The sequence below is a fragment of the Macrotis lagotis genome, chromosome X, assembly GCF_037893015.1.
Source record: "Macrotis lagotis isolate mMagLag1 chromosome X, bilby.v1.9.chrom.fasta, whole genome shotgun sequence".
Classification (NCBI taxonomy): Eukaryota; Metazoa; Chordata; class Mammalia; order Peramelemorphia; family Peramelidae; genus Macrotis; species Macrotis lagotis.
In genome coordinates this window covers 249,711,862-249,730,181 of record NC_133666.1, presented here as the reverse complement: position 1 = coordinate 249,730,181, position 18,320 = coordinate 249,711,862, and the positions used below count along the sequence as shown (strand labels likewise).

The following is an 18,320-nucleotide window of genomic DNA, read 5'->3' as shown; positions in this document are numbered from 1 at the left end:
TTATTCCATTCCTTCTTAGGACACTCATTCACCTATGTTCTGGAAAGTATATATAAAAAAGAAAGAAGCACCAAATTCTTTAGTGACACTCAGTGACCAGATCCCCTTAGCTCACAGCAATTTTTATTTTTCTAGTGATAAAGGAGGAACAAGAGCTAAGGGATGAGTATATTGATCTTTTTTTTGCATATGTAAACTCAATTCCAGCAGCAAGGTCAATTATTAAACTCCCCATTCCCATCTTAAAATAACCTCTCAACCATAATGGATGGACAGATACTCTCAGAAATTCTTTGTTAGTTTGAAACCAGGCAGAGAATACTGAGCATATTCAAAGAACTGAGTCTTTACTACCCAGTCCCCATTATACCTAGTTATTTATATGTCATCTCAGTCTTCAGTATTCAAACTTCTTGGAGACAGGGACTATTTTGTCTTTCTTTGTAACATCAGTACTTAGCACAGATACTGACACAGTTTAAGAAGGAAAGAAAGATGGACGGGGAAGCAAAAAGAAAGGAAGGAATGAAGGAAGGAAGGAAGGAGGGAGGCAGGGAGAGGGAAGGAAGGAAGGAACTAAGGAATGAAAGAGGGGAAAAAAGCATTTATTAAACACTAGCATGGGTCAGACACTATGCTAAGCTTTATCTCATTTGAGCCTTACCACAATTCTATGAGAGATATGTACTATTATGCCCATTTTATAGTTCAAGAAAGTGAGCTACTAAGTGAGGCTGAATTTTAACTCAGGTCTTCCTGATATCAGCCCCAGTATTTTATTCATTGTGCTTCCTAGTTAACTCTATTTTAAAAAAATACTCAATATTTGATGACTCTAATTAATAAACTAGGACTACTTATCCCATTTCTCCAAGAGTTAGATATGCTATAACTCCATAAAGTATTTGCCTTCTTAAATTTCAGAGAAGCATTTACATAAGAAATTATTTGGATCTATAAGGAGTATGGAAGGTAAGTGACTTTTAAATTATTTTTCAGGGAAGGGAAAGCACCTTCCTTTTCAGAAACAAGATGGAAAGATACAGCAGAGACAGTAATTATTGGAGGGGGCTGTGTTGGTGTGAGCCTGGCTTATCATCTGGCCAAAGCTGGAATGAAGGACGTGGTACTTTTGGAAGCATCTGAACTCACTGCTGGATCTACCTGGCATGCAGTAAGAAAACTACTATTAATCCATCCATTCATTCATTTAACAATCATTTACTAAACCTCTACTATGATCAGGACTTTGTGCTGAGAAATGGAGATAAGATGGAAATGTACATACAATTGAGAGATCATTACTGCCCCTACTCTCCACTTGATACCATAGACTCATTGCCTATAATTTCTTTTCCCCATTTCTTTTCCCCTAGTGTAGTATAGATAATTTACAGATTAAAAAAAACGAACAAAAACAAAAACCTACTCAATTCAGATGGGTGCCCTCTCTGAAATTTACAACCCGTAAGTCTAAGTGTAGTATAGGTAACTTCCAGATTATTAAAAACCCCCAACAAAAACAACTACAGGTAGATGCCCCCTCTCTAATTCACAACCTTAATGAGGTTTGGATTAGTCCAGGGTCACATAGCCATCTTGTATTAGGTAGAGTTTGAATCCACATCTCTCCTGACTCAAAGGCCAGTTATGTTATTCTATTCCTGCAAAAAGAAATTGGCTTTAAATCCCAGCTCTATCACTTCCTACTGTGAGACCTTAAATCTGACAAAGGGTGAGAAGAATCTTTTGTAATCTATAGACTATTAAAGGAAATAGGAGGACTCTAGACTCTTTGGCAGCCTTCAAGGTCATTGTTTACTCATTCAACTCCCCAAAAGAATAGCTCAAATATTTATAGCATTTCTCTAACAAGAAACCTTTGAGATGTGTAGGAAATGTTTAAACTCTAGTTCCCAGAGAAAGAATCTGAGATGAAATGACTTGAATTCACAAGTTAATTAAGTGGCAAGAGCTGAAACTTTTACCTAGGATGGACAGACCCCTTACTTCATCACCAACTCCTCTTCACTTCCCTAGAGAACTCATCTCTAGGGGTTCCCTCATATCAGTGAAATCACAAGTCTGGTCCAATTCAATACAATCTCGATGCCTACAATTACTGCAAATAACTGAATTTAAAGGAGCCTACATTGTTGGATCCATAATGATTACTTTGTTAATGGGATAGCTAACTTGAAAAGGTGCTCTTTGGCCTCATAATTTCCTGGGCTACTTTGAATGTTTTCTTTATTCCCTTAACTCCCTACTTTGAATTATGTTTATTTTTGTACACATTGGGGTCAGAGACCAATTCAGTGGTGCCTTGCACATGGTGCTTTAATAAATGCTTTTTAATCTTATTTTTTGTTTACTTGTTTGAACTGTTATCAAGGAAGTTCATACATTTGTTACATCTTTACAATATCTTATTCTGAAGGACTCAACCTGATACTTTTCAATCATTCATTCATTTATTCAGATATAGACAATGTCCCAAAAGGCTTAGGTTATTTTTATGCTTATTAAAGCTTAAAACTGCCCTCAGTCTTTTGGGATACTCTGTATGTAAGGCCCAGCCTTAAATGCCAAGATGAATTCCTTGCCCTCAAGAAGTTTCCAATCTTTTTTTTATTAAAGATTTTATTTATTTTGAGTTTTACAATTTCCCCCAATTTTACTTCCCTTCCCTACCTCCCCACAGAAAGCAATTTGTCAGTCTTTACATTGTTTCCATGTTGTACATTGATCCAAATTGAGTGTGATGAGAGAGAAATCATATACTTAAAGAAGAAACATAAAGTATAAGAGATAACAAGATCAGACAATAAGATAGCATTTTTTTTTTCTAAATTAAAGGGGGGAATAGTCCTTGAACTTTGTTTAAACTCCACGGTTTTTTATCTGGATACAGATGGTATTCTCCATTGCAGACAGCCCAAAATTGTTCCAGATTGTTGCACTGATGGAATGAGCAAGTCCATCAAGGTTGCATCACTCCCATGTTGCTGTTAGGGTGTACAGTGTTTTTCTGGTTCTTCTCATCTCACTCAGCATCAGTTCATGCAAATCCCTCCATGCTTCCCTGATTTCCTGTCCCTCCTGGTTTCTAGTAGAACAATAGTGTTAGAAGCTTCCAACCTTGAAGAAGAAATAAGTTTCACATTTCCTTCAATAATTTATTTGATCTACAGTCTCACTGACATGGGTGGAAATTCCATACTGTAATGAGATTAATGCTGTAATTCACCTATGACACCTCTTTTTGTTTAATTCTTGATGACACTGCATAGATCTACAAATGTTCACCCAGAGAACCAAAGACCTATTAGATTTTTTTTATCTTTTATATCTTGTGGGTACCAGTAGAATACTAGGGCTAACCTTGTTTTACACATGATCAGCCCATATCCTTTTCTTTCATACATTTCTCCTATGATATTCCTCAACATTACTCCCAAGAGCATTTATATAGTAGGTTTTTGAGGTTTGCAAAGTGCTTTATACATACATTCTCATTTTATCCTCACAACAATCTTGGGAAGTAGGTGTTTTAATTATACCCATTTTACAGTTGAGAAAACTGACTCAGGTAGAGGTTAAGTGATTTGCCCAGGGTAACAAAGCTAATAAGTGTCTAAGGCTGGATTTGAATTCAGAACTTTCTGATTCTAAGTCCAGTCTCTAACCACTGTACTACCTGAATAATTCTAATAATAAGAAGACTATTATTAGTGCATGAGAAGTCTAAAAGGTTTTAGGAGTTCATATTTCAAATTAGACTGGGAGAACAAAGAAAGCTTTACAGTGGAGGTGAGTGATCCTGGGGAGTGATGTTGCAGCATTAGTTATTTAATTTTCAAAAGGCAACTATAAAAATTCTGAATATGCTTATCTTTTTCTTTCCCTTTTCCAAGGCAGGTTTAACAACTTATTTTCATCCTGGAATAAACCTGAAGAAAATACATTATTACAGCATTAAGCTTTATGAAAAACTGGAAGAAGAAACTGGGCAGGTAAATGGATTTAAATGAAAGAATTCATATTTAGATCAACATTGACTTTGATAAGCAAGCTTCATAAAAAGGTTTAAACTGGTGAAAAATGCTCTCCCTTTTCAGTTTTATTGCTTCTTCTTGTGTGTGTGTGTGTGTGTGTGTGTGTGTGTGTGTGAGAGAGAGAGAGAGAGAGAGAGAGAACATGCAATTACCCTAGTAGCACATTATTATGATGTAGTGTAGGAATCAGATTAGAGTGTGCTATGAAAATCCCTGGGATTCATTTAAAAATCAATTCAGCCTACAATATCTCAGAACTTGGTCTTTATATAATTAATTTTCTGCCTGTTTTTTTTAAAAGTAAATAGGAAAGTACTCTCAAAACAAAACACTGTATTAGGAATCTATAGGTTGAGTTCTCTTCTGAGTTGTCTGAGAGTCATATATGCCAGATTTTCCTTATGTCTCAACAACAACAATAATTGCAACAATAACTGAGGTTTTTTTAAAATACTTTAAGGTTTGAAAAGAATCATATATATATATATATACATATATATATATATATATATATATATATAATTTCATTTGAGCCTCACAACAATCTTCTAAGGTAATACAGATATTTCATTAGGTAATAAGCTCCTTCAGGGCAGGTACTGTTGGTTTTTTTGTTGTTTCTTTTTGTATTTCCAGTATTTAGTAGTGTCTGACACAGAGTAGGGACTTGATAAGTGTTTATTACTTGATTTTTAGATTTGTTTAAAAACCGTTAATAAGGGGCAGCTAGGTGGCAAGGTGAATGGAGCACTGACCCTGGAGTCAGGAAAGACCTGAATTCAAATGTAACCTCAGACACTTGACGCTTATGATATATGTGACCCCAGGCAAATTGCTTTAACTTCGAATTCCTTGAAAAAATAAAACAAACAAACAAAACACATATAAACACAGAGAAAATACTAATAAATATCTAAAATAAGTGAACCCCAAATTCAAGATTCCAAAGAGCTTTCCCTTTATCTACTGGCTTCTTCTCTACTATCTACAAACATGTACATATCTCTCCAATCCTGAAAAAACCTCTCATTGATCCTTCCATCCTGGCTATCTTTCTTCTTATATATATTTCTTCTGCCCTTTGTAGCTAAACTCCTCAAAAACATCATCTGCAATAGGTGCCTTTACTTCTTCGCCTCTCACTCTCCACATAACCCCCACAACTCAGCTTCCAACTTTATCATTCCACTGAAACTTCTTTCTCCAAAGTTCTAAAGATCTCTGTCTTGCCAATCCTTTTCTCCATGATCTTCCTGCTATCTTGGCCACTTTGATCACACCCTCCTTGATCTCTTCTCTCTAGGTTTTCAGGTTACCACTTAGATTGGATTTGAAATCAGTTCTTCCTGACTCCAGACACAATACCCTATCCACTGAGCCTAGCTAAAATATTACTGTTCTATGATATATATGTACATACATATACACACACATATATGTATATATATACATATGTGTGTGTGTGTGTGTGTGTGTGTGTGTGTGTGTGTGTGTGTGTGTGTGTATGCCATGAGCCCAAGACTCAGGGTTCATACAACCTGGGTCCAATCATGGAGATTAGTCCCAAAGGCTCAATTTCTCCTTTTGGCTCATTGCAATACCTGGAGTTCCAAGAAAAATCTGATGATATGTTCAAGATATTGTCCATCTCTGTTTCCCTAAATGTAGGCAAAAAGTGAACTGAATTTCTAGCATTCAAGGTAGAGTATAAATATTAGATATGGGGATCTGATCAAGCACTCAAAGAGTTCATCAGATCCTCCCTTTACCCCCCTCCCAAAGGGAACCAATCTTGGAATTAATATCAGGGCAACCCTTTGATATGCCCACCTTTCACATAAGCCTCCACACTGTCCCTTCAGGACTCATTTTTTCTACTTCATAGTTTGGACTTTTCTGGACTTTACTGTGGGGGCTGCTGCACAAGCAGTTGCTTTCCATCAGACAGAACTTCTCTGCCTGAAGAACAAACTCTTTGACTTTTTTCTTCAAGTATGCTGTTACTTAGGATTTTACGTCTGATACTTTCCTTTTTCCAGGGAGCTTATTGCATCTAGAAATTCCCTGATCTCTTTAGAAAGTTCATTCTCTGAATTTTCAACTCAGATACCTTCAAATTTGGGGTTACCTGTGAGTAAGCCCCCAAAACTATTATAGTTCAAGAGATCTTTTTCCTTTGCCTAGAAGGCTAGATTCTGTGATCATTCTGAGTAGAGTATTCAAAATCTCCCCTTCTCTATACAGGAAACTGGAATTCAGATATATTGTCAATTAAATTTCCTCTCTCAAGAAAGACAATAGAAGCTAATATTTATTCTTCATTTTCAAAGACCACAACATCAGGGAGGTGATGCCATGCAAACATATAAATTGGATTTGAGTGAGGGGATGCTATTCTAAGACACCAGCCTCACTTTCTCTTCCAGAGTTATCTGAGTCCAGTGGTCAGATATGAATCAGGATTACTAGAGATGGCTCTGGATATGAAGCGATCAGGGTGTAGTGACTTGTCCAAGAACACAAGCAAGCAAGAGTCAAGTGTCCAAGGTGGAGTTCATACTCCTGTCCTCCTGTCTCCAAGGCCAGTGCTCTATCTACTTTGCCACCTAACTACCCTGGAAGCACAGGGTAATTTATTTTAAGACTGAAATATTAAAAATTTCAGGAGAAAACAGTCTAGAGTACAACCAAACAAATCAACAGTGAGAACTCAAAAGCATGAAAAATGTACAATAAATTAACAAAGAGAATACAAAACTATCTCGATAAATAACAAAGTAAAGGAAAATCAATCAATTTCTGATGAAATACAGAAGTTTGTAGATTCCCAGAGTACATGGAAAATAAACAAAATACTCAGAATACTCACTTATCAAAAGATAAGTGAAATTTATAAAAGAAGAAATTAGGAATCAGTATGGCTCAGAATTTAGAACTCAGTAGAGACTCTTAAAACTCAACAGATTAGAAAAATTAAATCCACATTGAATAATCTTTCTAAAGAAGTGAAAGAGAGAATAACAAATTTGAGACAAGAATACTGAGGTGAGCAGAAATTATCTGGCTAAGAAAAGCAAAAGGACAAGTAAATTCTATACAAGCAGAAGTCATTGACCTCAAAAACAATAAACAGAGATATATTAATAATTACAGGTCTCCAGAAGAACATGGCAAATCAAAAAACCTGAATACCACAATACCACAATTACTTCTGAATATAAACAGCTAATTGAGAAAATTCACAGATTACCTCTAAGAAAAAATAAACAATAAAATGCAACAAAATCTAGGATAGACAGTGGCTAAATTTAATGATTTCAATTTAAAAAATCCAACACATTTTTAACAGTGGACAGGAAAATTCAAATATAAAATAAAGGGAATTTAAATAATTTTTCTACAACCACAAAAAATTACAGAAGGAAAAGGAACATTATATCTTGGAAGTAAAAAAATCATAAGCTGTAACCCAAAATGACATATGTTGTGAATCTGAATCTAATCATTAGTTTAAAAATAACAAGATGGATGTTCAACCAAAAAACCATTTGAGGTTTCCCTTTAAAAGAAAAACTCAACAACAACAAATTAGACATGAGCAGAATATTTGAGTAATAAACAAAAAAGTTAATTAAATACAAGTAACCCAAGAAAGAAAAAGTAATGAAATCAATTATCTTGTATTTAAGAGTTTTGTTTGTGTTTTTTCCTTTTTTGTTTTAAAAAAGAGAGAAAGAGAAAGACTGACCTACAAAATAGAAAATAAAACAAATCATGGAGATATTAACTTTTTGTGTTTCCAAACAAAGGCAGATAATGAAATTTTGTGTATTTCTAAGATCTTTCTCTCTCCAACTCTCCCCCTTTAAGTTTATCAACTTGATTGGGGAAATCATCACATTGATAATAAATTTCCTTGATCACTACCCCCACATATATAAGTAGTTGTCATGATCATCGACATCGTCATCATCATCATCAACAAAAGTTTTCAAGAGTCAGAATTTTCCAACAAGATTTATATATACTGTTCGAGACAAGATCAACCTCTGTTGTGGGAACTGCTTCTCTCACTACTTTGGTATTACGGAAGTCCCTATTTCCACTGTCAATGGAGAAGGAAGTCCTTTTGAACATTAAAGCCACAGTAACGGCCCTGGAGTCAAGAGGGCCTGAGTTCAAATGTGGTCTCAGACATGTAATAAATACCTAGTTATGTGACCTTGGGCAAGTCACTTAATTCCATTGCCTTGCAAAAACAAAAAAAAGAGATAATTTTTGTTCTTTTTAAATTGAAATTAATAACACATTTTCCCCATATTTCTAATGTTGGATTAAAATTCCAGGCAAGGCTACAATTATCGAATAATGTACCTGAAAAAAATATCTATTAGGTGTGTGCAGTGGATAAACTGCTAGGCATGGAGTCAGGAAGGCTCATCTTTTTGAGTTCAAATTCAACCCTAGCTGAATAATATTAACATTGTGTAGCCCTGAAGTCACTTAACTCTGGTGCCTCAGCTTCCTCATCTGTAAAATGGTCTGGAAAAGAAAATGATTAAAACATTCCAATGTTTTTGTCAAGAAAATGACAAATGAGTCATGAAGAGTTGGACACAACTGAAATGACTAAACACCACACTTATTTGTGGCTTTATTTTTAATAGTAAGATGTATTCTTGAGTGCCAAACAACTATTTTTCAGATGGAAATTTGGAATCTTAAATGTTTGGAGATCAGAGGCTATCTGTATGTGAAAATAACACTACTGGCATACCATAAGGAGAAGTTTAGAATTATTTCAGTAGTAGGGTCAGGTTTTAGTAACTCAGTCTACATCTTGGCCCTTTTGTCCAGGTTCTTTCAATTCCTGATCATAGTAATCCAAGGTAACTAGAACTATGGGAGCAGTCAGTGACTATAAAACTGAATAGTTTTTCAAATCTTAGTGTGGAAGATCCTTCTACTGATGCAAATAGTTAACTAAGTCTTCAATGAGGAGGAAATTGAAGAGATAATTTGGAGCTATTTTTATCGACCTGTATGCCAATAAATTTAATAACCTGATTGAAATGGATGAATATTTACAAAAATACAAATTGCCCAGATTAACAGAAGAGGAAATAAAATACATAAATAACCCCATTTCAGATAAAGAAATTGAAGAAATCATCAAGAAGTTCCCTAAGAACAAGTCTTCAGGATCAAAACAAGATCTCCAGTCATCAAAACTGCCTGGTACTAGTTAAGAAATAGAGTAATGGATCAGTGGATTAGGATAGGTTCAAAAGAAACATTAGTAAATGACAATAGTAATCTCTTATTTGACAAACCCAAAGACATTAACTTCTGGGATAAGAACTCACAATTGTTAGGAAAAAACCAGGCATGGACCCATATCTCACACCCTATACCAAAATGAGGTCACAACAGGTACAGGATTTAGACATAAAGTGTGATACCATGGATCAATTAATAGATAAAGAAACACCCTACCTTCAGATCTATGGAAAGGGGAGAAATTTATGACCAAGCAAGAAATAGAGTACATTATAAATTGCAAAATGGATGATTTCAACTATGTTAAATTAAAACAAATTTTGCAATAATAAAATCAATGCTGCCAAAATTAGACAGAAAACAGAAACAATTTTCACAGTGAGGGATTCTGATAAAGTTCTCATTTCTAGAACATATAGAGAATTGCATCAAATTTATAAGGTTACAAGTCATTCCCCAAATGATAAATGGTCAAAGAATATGAACAAAAAATTTTCAAATGAAAAATTAAGGCTACATACAACCATATGAAATGAAAATTAAAACAACTATGAGTTATTACCTCACACCTATCAGATTAGCTAAGAAGCCAAAAAAGGGAAAATGACCAAGGTTGGTGAGATTGTGGGAGGATTGGGCTTTAATGCATTGCTGGTGGAGTTGTAAATATGTTTAACAGAAATGTGTATGGAAGGAAATTATTTAACTTAAAAACATGCATATGCATATATATGAATGTTGAAAAACTTTCATAACATGTATCTGGAAAAATAAAATATCAATTAAAAAAAGTTGTCAGAGGTAGCAAAGACAAAGGTTAGTTAATATGTGTTCAAGACAACCTTGCAGCCAGATTTATCTGACCACAGCTTCTCATTTCTATCTACTAACTCCTCAGCTTCCTCCAGTGTTTCTATTGTTTTTAAATCTAGACCTGTGATTTCATTGGTCTAGAGCTTTCTGTCAGGAACCTCCTTCAATCAATGCAAATAGGTATTTTCTCTGTAATTTAAGAGTCTGATCAAGTTGCCTTGGACCCTGAGAGGTCACACAGCCAGTATGTGTCAGAGGTAGAAACTGATTTAGGTCTCTCTGAATTTCTCTAACACGTCATGTGTACGTAAAGTTAATTGACTTTGTGACCCCTTTTAGAATTTTTTGGCAAAGAAGTAGTTTGTCATTTCTTTAATTCAATTTACAGATGATGAAATTGAGACAAACATAGTTAAGTGACTTGCCCAGAGTCACCCATCTAGGAAGTGTCTGAGATCAGCCTTGAACTCAGGTGTTCCTGACTCTGGGCAGTTAGATAATGAAATAGAGAAAGCACTGTGCTTGGAATTAGAAATTCAACCTTATGGGTATAAATTCAGCCCAGATTTGGGGCAAGTCACTTAACTCTACCTCAGTTTCCTCATCTGAAGAGTGAATTAAGAAGGACAAATGATTCCCGTATCCTACCAAGAAAATCCCAAATGGGAATGTGAAGAATTGGATGTAAGTAAAAATGACTAACCAACAGGTATTTCCTGATTCTAGGCACAACACTCCAACTACTAGGCTACCTAGTTGACTTTAATTGACTTTCAGACTTATACTAATACATGTCATGATCCTAGCTGCTGCATAATTTCCTTAATTTCGTACTCTTTCACATGATTTCTCCTAATCTGCATATGCATACTCATAGTTTTTAATCTATTCACAAATATAGTATTGTATATGCTTTTATTTTGCCAATGTTGTTAGTCATTTCAGTCTTGTCCGATTCTTTATCAAATCATTTGGGGTTTTCTTGACAAAGATACTGGAATGGCTTGCCATTTTCTTCTCCATTATTCTGCCATATCATTTTGTTAAAATGTTAACCTTTTATTATGATCCTTCATTTTTAGTAAATCTTTCCTTACACAATCATATTTTTCAAAAAGCCAGAGGAGAAAGCACATAGTATATTTTCCCTAAAGACAACTTTTAATATTCTTTTCTTGTGGTTATTTTGACAGGTGGTGGGCTTCCATCAGCCTGGAAGCATCAGAATTGCAACAACACCTACGAGGGTGGATGAGTTTAAATATCAAATGACTCGAACCCGCTGGCATGCCACAGAACAGTATCTTATTGAGCCTGAAAAAGTGCAAGAGATGTTCCCTTTACTGAACATGGAAAAGGTATTCTTTCTTCAGCAGACCCTCAATTAGTTACTGAATTGCATTTTATTTGAAGTTTCCCCATAGGTGCAAAACACATCAACTTATGGTATTGTGTGTTCATTTCAAAGGTCAAAATTTGGTGAATAGATGCAGTCTTTGAAAAATTGTTAAGCTGAGCATTATATCTGTTAAATGCAATAAATAATGGGTTTTCCTTCCTATGCCATTTGAAGATACACTTTTAACACTTTTCTATAATTGCACTAAAGGGGAAAAGTAGGTCTAAAATCCCTTACAATTAAATTTTCTTTGAAACTTGTGAAAGAATTTAAAAAACTCTTGAAAGAGTAGTGTGAGTATCATGTATATGATAATTTTTATAAATATATGTATATAAATATATAGTATTTATATGAATTAATTTATAGTTTTATATATTATACAAAATGTTAATATATAGTATTTATAGCATATTAATAAGAGGAGCAGAATAAGAAACCTCTCCTAATTATGCATGAAGACTCAAATATGATTCAAACCATATCTAAATATCCTTGAAAGACCTTGTATCAGACTTGCAAAGAGATATATCCTACTGTTTACATAAAAAATACAGAGACAGAGAATTATGTTGAACAAGAGACACACATGCCTTTTTGTATATTAGGCCTCACCCCCATGGTCTTCCTGCCCCTTAAATGAAGAAATCCTACAGTTTTGTCCTTGAGCTCTCTTTTTCCCTTTCTCTCTCTCTCTCTCTCTTATTTCCTCCATGGCAAATTCATTCATTCCCATACTTTATCACCACTGTATGGATGATTCTAAATCTGTGATTCAAACCCAGACCTCCATCCCAAGTGGCAGATCTTCATTTTTCAGTTTATTACTTCTGGGCATCGCCACATAATTGTCTTTCTGATACCTTGAGCTCACTGAATTAATCAATCAAAAATCATGTATTATATGCTGTATGCCTTTACTCTAGAAAAAAAGCAAAGCAAAACCAGTCTCCATTCTGAAGGAGCTTGCTTACATTTTACATTTTTTTTTAGGTTTTTGCAAGGCAAATGAGGTTAAGTGACTTGCCCAAGGCTACACAGCTAGGTAATGATTAATTGTCTGAGACCGGATTTGAACCCAGTCTAACTCCAGGGCTGGTGCTTTATCCACTTCGCCACCTAGCCACCCCTACATGTTACATTTTAAGGAAGAAGAGTATATAAACAAATGTGTATATAAAAGATACATAGTATCATTATAGGTAATCTTAGAAAGGAAGGCAGGAGGGGAGGAATAGTTCTGCCAAAGGCCTTCTGCAGAAGGTACCATAAACCGAGCTTGAGGAAAGCCAAGGCTTCTAAGAGGCAGAGATGCCAAAATTGATTTTGCTACATTCCTCTCATCCCTCAACCCCTAATCTATCCTGTTGGATAACATTAAAAAGATGGAAATAACTAAATGCTGATTTGGGAATTAAACTTTAATCAGCTAAATGGGTTCAGTCAGACTATCAACTTGATAGAGCAAAGATAACTAGAAGAAAGAATAAAAGTATGAAAAGGTGTAGTATATCACAAAACAATGATCTATTCATAAAGTTGTTGATCATGTAAGATCATATATTGATGGAAGTACAAAGTTTGCAAATATCTGAAATAGAAATGTAATTTATACAAATCAAGTGCTGTAACTTAGAGACCTCAAAAGCCTCAAAAGTTATTAATTTTTCTCATTCCCAGGACTAACAAAGAAAACAATGCTTTAGACTATAAACTAATTTTTAAAATCTTTTGGAAAAGTTTGATGGAAGATTTAAGCAGCATTGCCTCATAATACAAAGAGAAGCAAAGGAAGGAAAAAATCAAGGTAAAGAAAGCTTAGAGAGAAAGAGACCTAAGGAAACAAATCTGTCCTTTGGGCATTTAAGAATGAAAAGCAAACAAATAAAAAAAAAATAGAAAAAGTCTGCAAAAACTAAAACGTTTTGGATTCTATCATCACAGACCTAAGGTTTATTTAACAGAGGAAATGGCATTGAAGAGCACCAAGATGGGAAAAAGCAGCTGGCTTACGCCAAATCTTGAGAGGAGATCTGAGCTAAAGACAGCACAATTACATGGGTTTTAGGAGTTTAATTCACAAGGTAGGGAGAAATATAATAGACATGAAAAAAATTGCATCTCATTTTTTCAAAGGCAAAATAAGAACATATCAACAACTATAGACCTCTGTATATATATTTCCCCATCGATAACTTTTTTTAACACATACACACAGACACACACACACACACACACACACACACACACACATTCACATCAAGGAAATCCTCAATGACTTAGAAAAAGACAAACTTTTGCAAGTAATATTCTATAGTAGTAGGCTACAAATATATTATCGCATAATTCTTGTAGTGAATACAAGATTCTGCTGTACTTATTTTAAAAAAGCACTTGATTTAATAGAACATAGAATTTCATTAAATGTTTCCTTTCTCTAAAGCATCTTCTTTCTATACATTACAAATTATTCAAGATTCTTTGAAATACATAATAATAGAAATAGGCTTGTTTCATGACCTTGGATCAATGGGAATCTTAGGACCAAGATCAAGAGAGACTCATTAGAGTCATTTTTGTGAAAAGGAAAGGAGTAGCTATCTGCTTGCAGGACAAGCAGATCCTACTCTGATTTCCTAGATGCTAATGTCTCTGAGCCGAATCCCATTAAGCTCTCTTAGTTTCTACTTTCTTCTACACCTCTGACAACATGACCTCCATGTGAAGCAACTCCTGGTTCTACATAACTATCATCAAAGCACAAAGCATGGAGATATATGTTCATAAAAGGTATTTGCCACTGTTGGGGAGGAAATCCATTCTAAAGGTACAATTTTAAGAGGACTCTTTTGTGAATTTTGAGATCCTCAAGGTGCAACCTCTTCGAGGATGATATTGTCTTCACTGTTTTTCTTGCTAATTTTTGAGCTGCAACATTATCTTCATCTTTTGAAGAAGCAGGTACATAATTCCACTCAACATCCATGTCCTGAGTCATATTATCCAGTTTAGTGAATTGGTCTTTGTGGACATCTTTATTTTTACTTGTTTTCCAGCCATTTCCTTTCCAGTTGTCAATTCATTCATTCATACCCTTGGTGACAAGTTGGCTATCTGTGCACACCATGATGTTGTCCTTATTTTGGACCTTTGCTTTCTCAACCACTTTGATTGTTCTAGTGATGCTCTTTGGTTTGTCTGTCATCCAGAATATGTATCACTTATTCCCTCCTTTCCTTCCTCTCTTTGGCATGAACTTATGATAGGTCATGAAAAAAATTTGAAACAGGAAGCTCAAGCATGAAATAGGATGTATACAGCAGAAAGGAACATTCTGAGCACAGTGACTGGTAAATTGTAAGCACGTAATAAATGCTTATTGATTGACTGACTGCCAAGAAGCAGTCAATTTGACTTTAAATTGATGAAATCTCAGGTCCATTTAACTATCTGAGTACTTTTGTTTAAACTTGGTTATTCCATGGGAATTATACGTACATGTGTATTTATGTATATATTATATATATATATGCCATTAAGTTATTTAAATATATCATGTGTTCTATTCCTCAGCAACATCATGCCCTTTGAATAGAAAAGAAGCATATTTAGCAGTCAATAGGCAGAATACCAAATCAACTAGATAACTAAACAATCCTTTGCAAATAGAAGCCTCCTCAAATATAAACAGGACTTTTTGAAGTGTTTAATAATAAGAAATCCTATTTAAATTCAGAGTGCTTTGTATATAGAAGATGCTCAATAAATATTTATTGAATGAATTCAAAAATAAATTTTATTTGCTTTATATTTGAAGTAATGTTGCATCAGAGTATACATTTTTTTGTACATTACTACCTTCTAGTTTATGAAAATTAATGAACTGCTAAATAGAGATTATTATTTACTAAGAAAATAAAAACCATGAAAAAGCCTTTCAAAAGACCTTTGTTGAAATTTTTATTTACATGTTACCTATGCCTTGATTATGTAAGAGAAAAATATCCTAGGAATAGTGTATACCATGATTCATGATAAAAAATGTTATCTACCTCCAGAGAAAGAACTGATGGAGTCTGAATGAGGATTGAAGCATACTATTTTGCACTTTATTTTTTCATGGTTTTTTTTTTCCTTTACATCTATGCCTTCTTTTTCAAGATGGCTAATATGGTAATATTCTTAGTATAACTGAACATGTATAATCTATATTAAATTGTTTACTTCCTCAGAGAGAGGTGCAAAGAGGGAGGGAGAGAATGTTAAACATTGTTTTGACATGTGACTGGAGAAAATAAAATATCATTTAAAATTTCTTTTAAAAAGTATATGGTATAAATGGTATAACCCATTTCAAAAATCTGATCTTATTTGTATGTGGAGATAGGAAAAACTCTCTACTTGTTTGAATTCATTTTTTAATTCCTTTAGGTTTTAGCTGGACTTTATAATCCTGGAGATGGTCATATCGATCCTTATTCTCTCACAATGGCTCTGGCTGCTGGGGCCCGGAAGTATGGTGCTCTCTTAAAATTTCCTGCTCGAGTGACTCACCTAAAACCAAGATCAGATGGGGCATGGGAAGTTGAAACCCCACAGGGATCTATACGGGCCAATAGAATTGTGAATGCCACAGGTAAGCATCTTTCAATATTTGTACATGTTTTAAAGCTACTTCTTTAGGGGCAACTAGTTGGCGCAGTGGATAGAGCACTGGCCCTGGAGTCAGGAGGACCTGAGTTCAAATTTGACCTCAGACACTTATAGTTGCCTAACTGTGTGACTAAGTCACTCTTTTTTTTTAAGGTTTTTGCAAGGCAAATGGAGTTAAGTGGTTTGCCCAAGGCCAGACAGCTAGGTAATTATTAAGTGTCTGAGGCCGGATTTGAACTCAGGTACCCCTGACTCCAGGGCCAGTGCTCTATCCACTGTGCCACCTAGCCGCCCCAACTAAGTCACTCTTAGCCCCATTGCCTTAAATAAATTTTTTTAAAAAAAATTTCTTTAAAGTATTTAATTATAAAACCCACTTAACCCTGAAATCAGTTCAATTCAATTTGATAGGCAAAGGCACTGTGCTAAGTAGTGAGACCACAAAGACTAATAAAGAATAGTTCCTCTCCTAAAAGAGACTATTTTCTATTAGTTATTTATATTTGATCACATATTGTGAAATGTGAAGAAACAGTGATATTCCTAAAAAAAACATTTTTCATTGCTAGTATGGAAAAACCACCATTTATTTAATTATCTGAGTTCAAGATGTTGGCATGTTCTTCAATTCTCTTTTCTCTTTCTTGCCATGTTCTTCCACTTCTTTTTTTTTTTTTAAATTTTTTTAATCTTTTCCCAATGATATGCAAAAGTAGTTTTTAACATTCATCCCATTTGCAAGTTTATTTTTTAACTCTGCTTCCCCCCTTCCCCATGACAGCAAACAATCTGGTAAAAGTTATTCATGTATAAATGTGCTTAATATATTTCCATATTAGTCATGTTGAGAAAGAGGAATTTGAACTAAGGGAGAAAAAACCATGAGAAAGAAAGAAAAAACTTTAAGAAATTTAAAAAAGTGAACATAGTATGTTTTGCTCTGCATTCAGACTCTAAGCATTTTAAGTTTTGTTTTCCTTTTTTGCTTTTTTTTCTGGATATGTATGTCATTTTCCATAACAGGTCCCTCAGGGTTGTCTTTGAAACCTGAACTATTGAGAAAAGCTGCATTCATCATAGTTGATCCATTTCACATTGTTGCTGCTGATGTGTACAATGTTCTCTTGGTTCTGCTTATTTACTCAGCATTAGTTCATCCAAGTCTTTCCAGGCTTTTCTAAAGTTTGGCCCCTCTCATGAATTCTTATAGAACAACACTACTCCATTACATCTATATACCACAACTTGTTTGGCCATTCCCCAATTGATGGGCATCCTATTTCCAAACCTTTGCCACTACAGAAAGAGATGCTATAAATATTTTTATATAATGTTTTTCTCCTTTTTTATGATCTCTTTGGGATACAGATCGAGTAGTAGTATTGCTGGATCAAAGTTTTCTTGCCCTATGGCATAGTTCCAAATTGTTCTCCAGAAAGGTTAGATCAGTTCACAACTCTACCAATTGTGCATCACATTCCCTGTTTTCCCACATCTTTTACAAAATTAACTATTTTCCTTTTTAGTCATCTTAGTCAATCTGATAAGTGTTCAGTGATGCCTCATAGTTGTTTTAAGTTGTATTTCTCTGATCAACAATGATTTGGAGCATTATTTTCATATGACTATACATAGCTTTAATTTCTTTATCTGAAAACCTCCTGTTCTTATCCATTGTCCATTTATCAGTTGGAGAATGACTTGTATTTTTATAAATTTGATTAAGTTCTCTATATATTTTAGAAATGAGTCCTTTATCAGAAATACTAATTATACAAATTATTTCCCAGCTTCCTGCATTCCTTTTAATTTTGACTGCTTTGGTTTTGTTTATGTAAAACTTTTTAAATATAATATATTCAAAATCATTCATTTTATAATTTGAAAAGTTATCTATTTCTTTTTTATCATAAACTTCTCTCCTCTCCATAGATCTAATATTTAATATCTATTTATATATAATATTTAATATTATATTTAATCATCCAAGTCCAAGATGTTGCCATGTTCTTCCATTCTCTTTTCTTTTTGTTGTCATGCTATAGAACATTCTTTCAGTTGAAAAAGAAAAAAATTTTTGGTGTTTTTGGAAATCATTTTTCCTATCTTCCTAATAA

At 34.3% G+C, this 18,320-nt stretch overlaps 1 protein-coding gene across 3 annotated transcripts in view; it reads left to right on the top strand.

Moving 5' to 3' along the window:
* DMGDH (dimethylglycine dehydrogenase) overlaps window positions 1-18,320 on the top strand; it is a 112,590-nt gene that overhangs the window by 8,813 nt on the left and 85,457 nt on the right. For all 3 annotated transcript variants that reach the window (XM_074206765.1, XM_074206766.1, XM_074206764.1), the window contains exons 2-5: window positions 1,000-1,174; window positions 3,918-4,016; window positions 11,345-11,509; window positions 15,982-16,186. In XM_074206765.1, coding sequence (XP_074062866.1) covers window positions 1,000-1,174; window positions 3,918-4,016; window positions 11,345-11,509; window positions 15,982-16,186 — 644 coding nt within the window. The remainder of the gene's footprint in view (window positions 1-999; window positions 1,175-3,917; window positions 4,017-11,344; window positions 11,510-15,981; window positions 16,187-18,320) is intronic.